This window comes from Podarcis cretensis, assembly GCF_951804945.1.
Source record: "Podarcis cretensis genome assembly, chromosome: 8".
Taxonomy (NCBI): domain Eukaryota; kingdom Metazoa; phylum Chordata; class Lepidosauria; order Squamata; family Lacertidae; genus Podarcis; species Podarcis cretensis.
The window spans coordinates 40,995,597-41,007,731 of NC_137177.1; the positions used below are offsets into that span (position 1 = coordinate 40,995,597).

The following is a 12,135-nucleotide window of genomic DNA, read 5'->3' on the forward strand; positions in this document are numbered from 1 at the left end:
GCATGGAAAGCATCTGAAGCAAGAAAACTCCAAAAATGCATTTAATGGCCTCAGACAATCAGCATCAATTTACAAGGTTCTTATTTGAGGAAAGTAGCAACTGACTTCACTCTCTTTGAGTGCTTACCTTATAAAGTGTGTTCCGGATAATTTCAATGTTCATTTCATCAAGGTCCTGCTCAGATATGCAGTCTTGGAAAAAGGCAGCTGTAAGGAAGGGAGAAGGGTGAGCCCAGCTGAAGGGCCAGGGAAGGAGAGCCACCTCCCACCCAGACTCCCTGGCCAGCAGAGTTTCAAGTGCTGTGTGGTCAAGGCAAATCAGGAGGAGATCCTCCTCCTCTTCCACTGGCCCTCAAAGGTAAGGAGTCAGTGATTTTCACATTGAGCTTTCAAGTCAGTCAGTCAAAGAGCCCAGAAGGATTGCCTGCAGTTACCAAACTGTAGACAATGGCTCATATTGTGTGTTAAAACACCACTACAGGAACCCTTCATGTCAAGAACCCCCAATAATTTTGGGTCTCCCTTTAAATACATTCCCCTGCAGAAGAGCAAAGCCCCTGAAACCGCAAACTCTTCCTCACCTAGGGGTGTGTCGACCAAAATGGCGTTGTAGAGTTCAGCAGGGGTTTGGGCAATGTTCACTGCCTCCATCTGCTCAAAACTCCCCAGGGGGTGGCATTTGGGCACCAGCTCAGCAATGGAGCGTTGATGCAGTGTCCCAGTGATCAGGAGGATTACGTTGTCAATCATGTAGCTGTACCTGAAAGGAAGTAAAAAAGACAACTGCTATGACCAGCCAAGTGGGGAATATGAACTCTTTGCCTTCACTGAAGTAGACTTCACTGAGGCTTCATGGCTAGAAGTAGGGTGGGGGGCAAAACGGCAGACTGAAGACACGGGTATTGCAAAAGGGGGCTGCCTGCACCTGTTTAATTCCTTTTCATCTGCAAATTCAAGAGCAGTTTACAAGTGATTTCACATACACTATTGGTCCAATAATGAAATCAGGTATTGCAAATCCTATTATCAGAGTTGGAAAGGAACCTCAGAGGCCATCTACTTCATCAGAACCCTTCACTGGTGGCCATCCAGGCTCTGCCAAAAAGCCTCTAAGGAAACGGAGCCCGTGCCCTTCTGTCCCAGGCAGCCTCTCCCCCCGCCCCCCCCACCAAAACAGCTGTTTAGCCAAAATTCTCTTTCATGCCACTGTTCCGTTTGGCCCCAGCTGCTGCAGCAACAGACGTCAAACCTACTCCATCATCCATATGGCATCTCTCTAAAATATTTGAAGGTGGCTGTTGTGCCACGTCTTCTCTGGACTAAACATACACGAATCTGCCAGCCTTTCTTCCTCATAGGACTTCCTACAAGTTCCTCTCCATCTTTGTCACCCTTCACAAGTTTGTTGCTCTCCTTCTAAAAAGGCAGCACCCAAGAGGGAAAGTGGTCCAGGTTGGTGGGAGTGGGGGTGTGTGTGTGTCTGGCTGAAGGAGAATAGAGGAGAGTGGTTCTAGGACTCCTAGGCTTTGTTGATATATATATATATATATATATATATATATATATATATCCACACACACACATATATATATAATGATTTTCAGTTTTACACATTTCAATAATTTTACAGTCATTTTAACATTTCAAAACTTGACTCCCTTCCCCCACTTTCTGTGGTTCCTTAAATTTATTTTTAATATATTATGCATATCCAAATTATCTTAATTTGTTCATTTATTCATCTACTCTAAATATATACAGTGGTACCTCTAGTTACGAACTTAATTTGTTCTGGAGGTCCGTTCTTAACCTGAAACTGTTCTTAACCAGAGGCGTGCTTTCGCTAATGGGGCCTCTTGCTGCTGCTGCGCCGCCAGCACACAATTTCTGTTCTCATCCTGGGGCAAAGTTCTCAACTTGAGGTAACTCTTCAAGGTTAGCGGAGTTTATAACCTGAAGCCTTTGTAACCTGAGGCATTTGTAACTCAAGGTACCACTGTACCTTGTAAAACTGCAGGTTATCACAATAATCCTGCCGATGTTTTTATCTGTTTACAGTTTTTTTTGTAGTAAATAGCCTTAGTCACTTTCTTCCTGCTGTGTTGCTCTGCCAGCTCATGCTTGGTTTGTGATGTACTAAAACCCCCGAGATCCTTCTGACAAATGCAAATCAGACAAAGAGGCCGCAATTCATTAGGACACAAGCCTGAAGCCCTTCAAGTAGATTTAAGTGGCCCTTGGGTCTGGCACTAATAAAGCTCAGCGAGGCCTGCCTACAGCACACAGAGCAGAACACGCCCAAACAGGAACATCAAAGTGTTTCTCAAAGCAGGGCCAATGCAGCCACATAGCCCATCGCTTTACAAATGCCTCCAGCACAAACGAAGCAGGCCTGCTGCTGAACGATGGCGTGGAGTCAGCTGACCAAAGCAGATCGATCAAAGGCAGCAAGGAAAGCAAACTGAGGCAGCTGCTCCTTCCCCTTGGATCACTGAGAACAAGGGATGATAAGAGGGAAGCTGGGAAATCGTCCCAGCCCACAAGTCAAAACACCCTGGCCAGATTCAGGAAGTGGTTTCCATCCTGCAGGTACACTTAATTCCTTCTCCTTCCTTGCAACATGCCTCAAACAACCCTTTCAGCAAAACTGCCAGGAGCTTGGGAGTGCTGGGAGGTGGCCGGCAGCCAGTTTGCATTGAGGAGAAGAACCAATAGTTGCAGGGAGGTGTTCCCTTTTGCACAGTGTTGTGCAACATGGCCAGCTGCCCAGGTGGCAGGAGCCAGCAGTGCTTCCACTGGTAAGAGACCATGGCAAGGCTCAGCCACAGCCAACACAGAAAGCCCCACAGAGAGGCTCTGACTAGCTTTGCACCATGAGCAAAACATGGAGCAGCTTGCAGGTTACTCTTGGAGGCAGGAGCCCTTTTGACTGCCAACCCAGCCACAGGATGTGCATCTCTTCCCACAACATATGGTGTGTTTGCCACCAACGTGGACAGCTTTAAAATTGGGTGAGCCTCATCCTTTGTGAATGGTTACTAGCCAAGGTGGCTATGCTCTATTGCAAGGCAAGAAAGTGTTGCTGACGCACTCGCATCCTACTTGCAGACTTTCCCTTGGGACTTCTGGCCACTGTGAGAGCAGGAGGCTGAATTAGATAGCCACCCTTTGGCCTGATCCAGCTTCAGCGCTCTTGTTCATAGATATGGTCCTTCCCTATGCAAAATGAATTCCTTGCATGAAAATTCAGTAAAATGAACCCCCCTTGCAAGCTGAAGTGGTGCAGTCCAAACACAGTCCCTGATCCCCTATTTAAGAGAGACGGAGGAGCAGAAGGGCAGAATCTTCCCTCCATCTATTAGGCTCCATGAGAATCTTTTCCCCTTGCTTTTTATTTCCAAGCAGCGAAGTCCTCATGGTTGGAAATGTCTGCTGCAGCAAAGAGGGGCAGGCAGAGCACCGTGTGCCCAAAAGGGGTGCTGCTGCTACAATGCTTTAAAAAGCCTCCACTCCTATACCTAGTACTGCTGCCTGCAGAAAACTGCCCTGCCACTGCCAAAGGGAGGAGGAGGTGGCAGTATCCCACAGCAGCCTTTGTTGCAGGCACAGAGATGCCACACCGCTGGCTTAGATGTCGCCTGGTACAGCGGTGCAGGAGATGCTCTGCTGCTGAATGCTGTAAACCTGGACCATTTTATAGGGTGTGTTGACTTTTTCAACTTTCAAATTCTAAAAGTGAGTGGTGCTAAAAAGTTGTAACATGACTTGGGAGTTCAAAATATATTTTGGCTAAATTAATATAATTTAGTTTTGTTTGGGAAGCAGAATGTGTATACAATTGAACAGAAATCATCAAAAAATGATTGCCAAGTACTTGCAGTTATATTACATATTAATGTTATCATTAATATTTGTTAATATTTAGCATCACCTGTAGGTAAAATTAAAATACTTTGGTTTTCCAAAAGCAGTTAATGTGCTTCTTCATCAAAAGTAGACTTACCAGGCTAAATGTTGTCCAATCAGAAAAATAGCAGATTGGAATTCCTCAAGCTGCAAAGCATGTTTTTCACTGAAGAAATTTGAAGAAATTAAGTTTGACCGCCTGAAATGACATGCCCTGCTGGGCCAAAGAGCCCCACCCAGAGGACAGACCAAGGTCTTTGGCAGAGGCACACAGGCCTCTCTCTAGTCAAGATCAACAGAGACGGGGGGGGGGGGGGGGAACTACTTCAGCATGGGAGGCTTGCATGTTCTCCATCTCCTCAGGAAGCCATAAAAAAACTTTTATCTGAGTGACATTTGTTTTACTAGGTCTTTCAAGGCAAAGCCACCATAAAAAAGAATTCCAAACAAGGCACCATCTCCTAGGAGCAAGCTCTCATAATCCCCGCTGGTAATTAAAAAACTGGATGGATCAAGACTGCACCAGAAGCACTCAAGAGTCAGAGCACTCAGCCAAATCCTGCAGCGGAAGCCAACAAGCAGACCGTGTTCTGAAGCCAGAGTGCACAATCACTCACACCAAGAGGCCCAGGAAAGGATCTCCGCTTCTTTGCCACGCCCAAGGCAGAAGCAAGAGCATCAGGACCAGACTTCTAGACAGAACAGGCAATGTTTCCAAGCTTCCGCAGAGATGAGCTCCAGTTTTCTTCAGAGATGCTGAGACCAGGCTCAGGTTTAAGGATTTTTTTTTTTTGGTCTAGCCTTAAGAGCAGACACTGGATCTTCTCACATGAACTATCCACCTGTATCACTGAACTATCCGCCTGTAAAACTTTTTAAAGCAGTGGCTCCCAAATGTTTCCCCACCATGGACCACTTGATAATTGCTGTGGGTCTTGGCAAACTATGCAATGATTCTTCTGCCTGCCTGGTTTTTAATTGTATTTTTATTGCTTCTTATGTTGTACTTTGCTGTATTCTACTTTTAATTCCATAAACCTCCAACGGCAAGTGAACCTCACTGGTAGGCCACAGACCACAGTTCGCAAGTAGCTCAGAACAAGAATTTCCCAAAATCAAGATCCAAGGAGGAGCAGAAGAAAGGCAAGTTCCCTCAAATTCTCTATCCCTTTCTCTGCCTACCCTGAAGAGCCTTTGGCCAATTCAGCAAGCTCTTTCTGGGCGTTTGCCCAGGTGAACTGGACTCCTTAGAACAAAGCCACCAGGGCCACTTGCCAGCTGGCTCTTTTGATCCTGCTACATGTGGCTCTTGGTGTGCTTCAATACCCTTTTCAATATTTCAGCAGCTAAGCTGCCTCCGCAAAGCCACCTAGGTGATGAAAGAGCTTCTTTCTCCTCCATCTATGGAGGATGCACTATAGACACCTTTCCCTCTCTCCACAGGCATCTGTCATTGGTCAAAACATATCTTTTGGATCATGGTTCATTAAGAAACCCAAAAAGGTTTGCGATATTAATAACATATGCTAACCAGGCTCACAGAACGGCAAGTAGAAAGCAATGATCCAGTCAGTCCCTCAGAAGGAAAACCAGCTGTGAAAGACCCTCTTCCACCTTGAAGTAGCTTCCCTACTTTAATGTGGAAACCAAAATCTAAAGTGAAGCTAAAGGGTTGCTGCATTATTATTATTATTAATTATTAACCTGACCTTCACCATGAAGTCCGGGGGCAGTTACAACAATACAAAAATATGGTAATAAAATCAGTTAACTATCAGAATAATATGGCAGATGCTAAGAAACAGGTCAGGTGTCAGAGGCCAGGGTAAGGAGGTGTTTCTTCAGCATATGAGGAAAGGTGCCACACACCTGGGGGGGGGGGGAATTCCACAGCTTAAGGACTGAAACAGAGAAGGTCTCCATTGAGGTCACCACTCCTTGAACTTCCAAGGGCACCAGAACTATCAGGAGAATTATCAGAAGGCATCCCCTCCCAATCATAGCAACCAAGAGTTTCAATTAGCCATAACTGCACCTCGGATTAACTTCATTGGCTACGAGGGGAAAAGACAGCCCTTCAGGTATTAGGGGCCTTAGTTGCTTAGGGCTTTAAATACTCTCATGAGCACTCTGAATTGGACCAGGAATAAACTAGCAACCAATGCAGCTGTTTTAAATGAGGGGTGATGTGAATTGCAAATAGAACTCCAATCATTAATCTGGTTGCTGTGTTCTGGACCTGTTGAGCCATCTTCAAAGGCAGCCCCAGTTAGAGTACACAGCAATAATCTAGCCTCAGTTCCCAGAGCATGGACTACACTGTCCGGGATCACTGCTCATAAAACATTTTTTAAGCCAAGCTGGTCGGGTCAGATTGCTTGGCAGGAGAGACCACAGAAGTCACACAGATATAGGGACAGACACTACAGCTTCTCAAGGGAACCAACACTTTGCCCCATTGCACGTGCCCACTGCTGGCTCTTACGTGATGAAGTCCAGGAAGCTGGCCAAAGGTTCATAGGCGTGATTTCTCATGTGGCGGAACTCCACCACCATCTTCTCCTTCAGCTTGTCATCAATGACAGATACTGTGAGGGGAGAGGCTTCGTTTGCAAGGAAATTCCCATAGTCTGTGCTCTGGAGATGAAGCTTCAAATCTGGGGGGAGAAATGAAGGCAAGTGTCATGACTGACTGAAGCACTACAGAGAACAGACCAAGCAAGGCCAATGGTGAGGGAAGAGGTTTTTCTAGAAAGGTGCCGCAGCAACACCTGCTGGGTAGAATGAGGTGGTTCTACTTGTCTAATCTGCTGAGCCTGCCAAGCACAGACCCAGGAACGTGAAAAGATACAAGGCCAGATTTTGCTCTAGAAATAAAATGAAGGACACCACATGTCCCATTGTTACCATATAGCAAGCCTTGTATTTTATGCCGTGGCCAGTGCTGTGGCTTTGCCAAAGACATGTGATAACAGCAACAAGCTTGGAAGTCTCTGTAAGGAACAGCGGGCTGGGGCTGGGAGTGGCAGTCGAGGCTGTAAACTTGCCAAGCAGCATTTTGGGCCTAGGAGAGGCAATAGAGAAGAAACAGGCTTCTCTGATCCCTTCTTCACTGGGCCAGCTGACCCATTCATTCCATTCTGCCACCAGGAAGCCTGACTGGCCTCCCAGTGCTATTCCACCGCACCCAACTGCCTGGGAAAGAACTGTGCAAATACTCAAGCACCCTGATGCAAGCCTTTCAAAGAAGCCAGTCAAAGTAACCAGCGCATTCAACTTCAGCTAGTTAGTACATCGTAAAAGAAATTATTATTTTAAGTACCTGAGGAGGCAGAAAGTAATCAATTTGTCCATTTCCCAGAAGACACTATTTACCAGCCGGTGGTTATGAGACCATAAGTGGACCAGATGAGAGATGACCCGCTCATATGGCGAGTCATCAGTACAAAACACCAGAAATACCTTTGCCAAACAACTTTTCAAATAGAGGTCAACCAAGCAGTCATTTTAAGGTATATGGATCAGTTTTATTATGGATTTTTATTGTTTCATTCTCTCTTTTACTCCACTGCTTAGAAAGGCTAGTGATTAAATGATATATAAATTCTAGTATCAGCGAGAGAGAGAAAAACCTTTTTCTATACACTTTCTCCATGCCATACATCATTTTATAAACTTCAGGCATGTCACTTTTTACTTGCATTTTCTCTAAACTAAAAAGTCCTAACGGCTGTGACCTTTCCTCATATGAAAGTTGCTCCACCCCCATGATCATTCTGGTTGCCCTTTTCTGAATCTTTTCCAATTCCACAACTTCTTTTTGAGGTGAAGTGACCAGAACAGTGCACAGTATTCAAAGTGCAGCCACACTATAAATTTGTATAATGGTGATATAAAAGCAGTTTTAATTTTTATTCCTTTCCTAATGATCCTTGGCATGGAATTTACCATTTTCACAGCTGCCTCACACTGGGCTATCCACTATGATCCCAAGCTCTTGTTCCTGGTCAGTCACAATCAGTTCATTCCTCCACTGGAAGAACTGTTCATTTATTCCTGCTCTCTGCTTCCTGCTTCTTAGCTGGTTTCTGATTCGCAAAAGAACCTCACTTCTCACTTCGTGACCGCTAAGCTTTCTCATGAGACTTGATTCACGAGACTTTGAAAGTCTATGCATACTATTTTGACTGGGTCATCTTAATCTGTATGCTTATTGGCACTCTCAAAATAATTCAAATGTGTTAATGAGGCAGGGCTCATCCTTGCAGAAGCCATGCTGGTTCTGCTTCAGCAAAGGCTTATTCTTCTATACGCTTGCTTATTGTATATTAATAACACTTTCCACCAGTCTTCCGGAAGAAACATTAAGCTAACTGGCCTAGTAATTTCCAGAATGCCACGTGGATCTCTCCAAAAATTGTTAGCCATTTTCCAGTCTTCAGATATGGAGTCTGATCTTAGCGACAAGTTACATGTTTTTGTTGGAAGATCAGCAATTTCAGTAAAGGTGCAGAGGGACTTAGTGGACCAGTCAGGAATGGAGCGACATGAGGCCCAGGTTGACATGCTGCTGTAGCGGGAAGAGGAAGGTGGCAAGAAATAGTTCAACCCTGTGTCAAATCCACATGCACAGACATATTTTCTCTTTCACTCAAGACAAGTTTTGAGGAAAACAGGTGAAGCTTTCCCCCACCAGGGCATAGGTGAAGAGCAGGACCACTACCAGTCACAGATGTGGCCCACTGGCATACAATTACCTGCCCTGGAAAGGCACCTCTTATCTGCCAAGGAAAGGCTTCATGGTTCAGGCTCTGATAATCAGGCTTCTTTAGGTAAGGGCTCTAGCTCCATGGTCCCCAAAGGTCTCAGGTTCAATCCCTGGCAGCATCTCCAGAATGGGCTAGGTAAGGCTTCCATCTGAAACTGTGGAAAGCCTTTGCTGCCAGTCAGTGTACACAACAATAAAGCGAGATGGACCAGTGTTCTAACCTGGCATGAGACAGCACTCAGTGCAGGCTAAATACATCCAGTTATTTCAGCCTTGCTTCCCAAGACCGCCCTTCCAGCTTCACGCTATGCTTGCAGCTCTCTTACACTGACTAGCCCCCATCCCAGCTGTTCTTACAAAGACTCCAGCATGCAGAATGATCTGGTCATGCTCTACCCAAGTCTGTACCTTTTGGGCTCCACATAATTCCTTTATGCATCCCTACAGGCTCCCAGCCTCACCAGCCATGAAAGCCACAAGTTTAAACATGCTCTTTAAAGAGCCACTTGTGGCCCCAGCACAAAGGATTCTCCTTCCTTTCCTTTTTCTGAGAGTTCACTTAACAGACCTTCCCTCGGGCAGTAAAGGGGCACAGAAGGGGGGGGGGGAGAGAAGGAGAGACTGAATGGAACCAGATGGAAAACACCCGCCCAAATTGCTCTGAGTTTCTTGGAATCTAAAGAACTTCAAGGCTCTCGATGCCTCCAGGGAAACAGCAAGTTGCATAATCACAGCTCAACTTTTACAGCAAGAACCAAGCAAAGGGGGAAGGAGAGAGATTGCATCCAAGGTCAAAAGGAGCAGTGCCTCTCTCTGAGTGAGGCGCAAAATGGGGGCCAGTCATATGCAAGACCAACCAAATCAAAGGCTGGTTTGGAGCGACTACTGCCTCTCACACCAGCAGCTGGACAGCAGCCTCCATCTTATACCTGTGATAAGTTACTTAAATACAAAAGGTCAGAGCACCTAAGGCACGGGTCAAGGCACCCTCTTTTGCCAGGTCTGATCTAGCAATACAGACAACAGATCTAGTAATACGCCAAAGGGTTATTCCACTCCACCCAAGTTATTTCAAAGCTCACTTGCAAGGCTGCAGGAAGGCAGAAAAATCTCACTGATGCAGCAGCATCTTTTCAGGCAGTAAAGTTGCAGGCTTGGAAACCACCCATTCTGTGGTAAAATCTCAAGGTTCCTCAAGTTCCTGTTTTTCATTTTAAAAAAAAAGCCAAACTGGTGTATTAGATCTTTGAGAAAAAAGGGGCCTAGAAACCGAGGCTAGTACACCCTCCCTGCATGCAGCAGATAACAGAGTGGCCACCCAGCCTCTCTGTCTGAAGACCTCTAAGCAAAGGAGAGCCCAGAATCTCTATAGGTTCCATGGTTGGACAGCTCCTACTGCCAATCCATTTCTCCTAATGTTCACCTGAAATGGACTCTTTTGCTTGTGCTCTCAGCACACTCAATCAAATCCTGCTCCTTTGGGCAGCAAAGGAAACTCCTTTACCCTCCTCTGCCTGGAAGCCCTTCAGGTATTTGAAGATGGTTATATCATGCTCCCCTCTAAGCTCCAGGCTAAATATGCCACATTCTTCCAACCTTTCCTCATCTCCAGATCAGCATCCAGCATCCTGCCCAGTGACCAATCTAGCGGCTCGGGCCTTGAGGGTTCTCACTCTATTTTGAGCACAAGCCTCTCCCCTCTGCAGCTGCTAAGGAAGACCCAAACACAACACAGCTTCCTCAAAGGCACAAATCCCCCAAGCACTTTGCTTTGGCTCCTGAGAGCTTGGGCAGGTGGGGAGACAACCTCAGTGCCCGCAGTGGCTCCAATTCTCAACAGGGCACATCAGGGACTTGATGCAGCTGAAGGACAGGCCCCCTTTCAGGCCACAGCCAGTCCAGCAGGTCCTCCTGCAGGACACTACCGGGGGGGGGGCAGGGAGAGAGAGCACCCAGGCCAGATCCAGCCCAAAAGCAATTTTTATCTGGCTACCAATGGTCTACCAAATTTTACAAAGATGTGGTGAAAAGTTTGCCCACTTTTCTACTTATAAAGAAGTTAAATTGCTTTATAGTTGCATGAGATGGTAGTCATGTGCAAAGGTGACATCGGTTTGGATTCTGCATGCCAAATGCCCTGGGAATTCCACGTTGCGTACTGACAAAGCCCACATTGCTATACCTCACTGGTTTTATTACAGAATCAGACTGTCAGCAAGCATGACAACCCTTCCCCCAAGGAGGACAGAGTGGCTGGCCATCCCTCTTTAAGAAGATCCTCCCCTTTTGGCTGCCTGTCTTCATGGCTTCTATTCATCTGCAATGCTAATCTGACTTTTTTCAAAGGTTAATGGATTTCGGGCTGTTCCAAGGACAGAAAGGCCCAGCAATAATGGGCCAAGCTTGAGGGCAGACAAGGATGCAATCTTCAAGCTTGCTCTCTAGAAGAGGTGCCTTTAAGGGACACAGCAAAGTCTCCAAATAAGGGCAGCAGCTGCAGTTTGACCAAACAAATGAGAAACATGGGGACAAATGAGAAACCAACATGGGGTTGTTGGTTAGACCTGATTTGTTGGTGTGCACAACTGACAGCTGATCATCTACATACTCTGCTTTTAGTCTTATGCTTTTCATAGGAATAGCTCAGTTTTCCCATCCATTTCAGTGGCCAAAGTATGACTAAATTATTTTATGTTAAAACAAAATTAAAAAATTCCTTCCAGTAGCACCTTAAAGACGAACTAAGTTAGTTCTTATTTTATGTTGTGTTTTCTGGCCCCTCCCTTCAGTCATTCCTCAATCTCCTTCTGGGCCATGGAGGCAGGTATTTCTGTACCTGTCTGCATGCACTTTTTAACAAGAAATCACTGGAAGTGCACAAGAGCTGGGCAGTTGAGCATCCATTTCTATCTGACTGTGAAATAAGAAAACTGAGGTTCCATAAAATAAATGCATGTATGTAAGTGCATTAAACACATAAAACATAAACCAAACACTAATGTTCGAAAAGCCACACCGTCGCTTTCAGAAGTGGTCCTTTAAATGTGTCCTGCCCTATACCTAGCTGTCAAACAAGCCAGCCACTAGACTTCCGGAGGCGGCGCGTCCGGCAATGGCTACTCTCTCCTAACCGGGAAGAGGGAGCTCCGCAGGAACGGGTCGTCCACTACGGCGCAGCGGAGACCCACATCGGGAAACCACAGGTAGCGTAAGCCTGTGGCCGTGGGACTCGGCGGGCACCAGGAGCGCCCCCCGAAACGCAGAAGGGACCCCGTAAGAGGTCCCGGAACGTGGAAGGGTAAGCGCGGTGCTGTGAGTCAATCACTCTTTCTGCGGAGTGAAGCCGCGTAGCTGCTGTCGGCGAGCGCTGTCCTCTTTTCCTGGAATCATTCGGCTTGAAACCAACAACTCGTGAGTAAGATAAGAAAAGACAAGGTTTGGGACCAAAATTTCTGTTAATT

General features: G+C 46.2%; 1 protein-coding gene across 1 annotated transcript in view; it reads right to left on the reverse strand.

The window, feature by feature from the left end:
* The window catches only part of ATP6V0D1 (ATPase H+ transporting V0 subunit d1), a 33,088-nt gene that overhangs the window by 6,963 nt on the left and 13,990 nt on the right, over positions 1 to 12,135 (reverse strand). The window contains exons 2-4 of the mRNA XM_079988120.1: positions 6,392 to 6,563; positions 582 to 760; positions 128 to 207 (exon numbers count right to left, since the gene is read on the reverse strand). Coding sequence (XP_079844246.1) covers positions 128 to 207; positions 582 to 760; positions 6,392 to 6,563 — 431 coding nt within the window. The remainder of the gene's footprint in view (positions 1 to 127; positions 208 to 581; positions 761 to 6,391; positions 6,564 to 12,135) is intronic.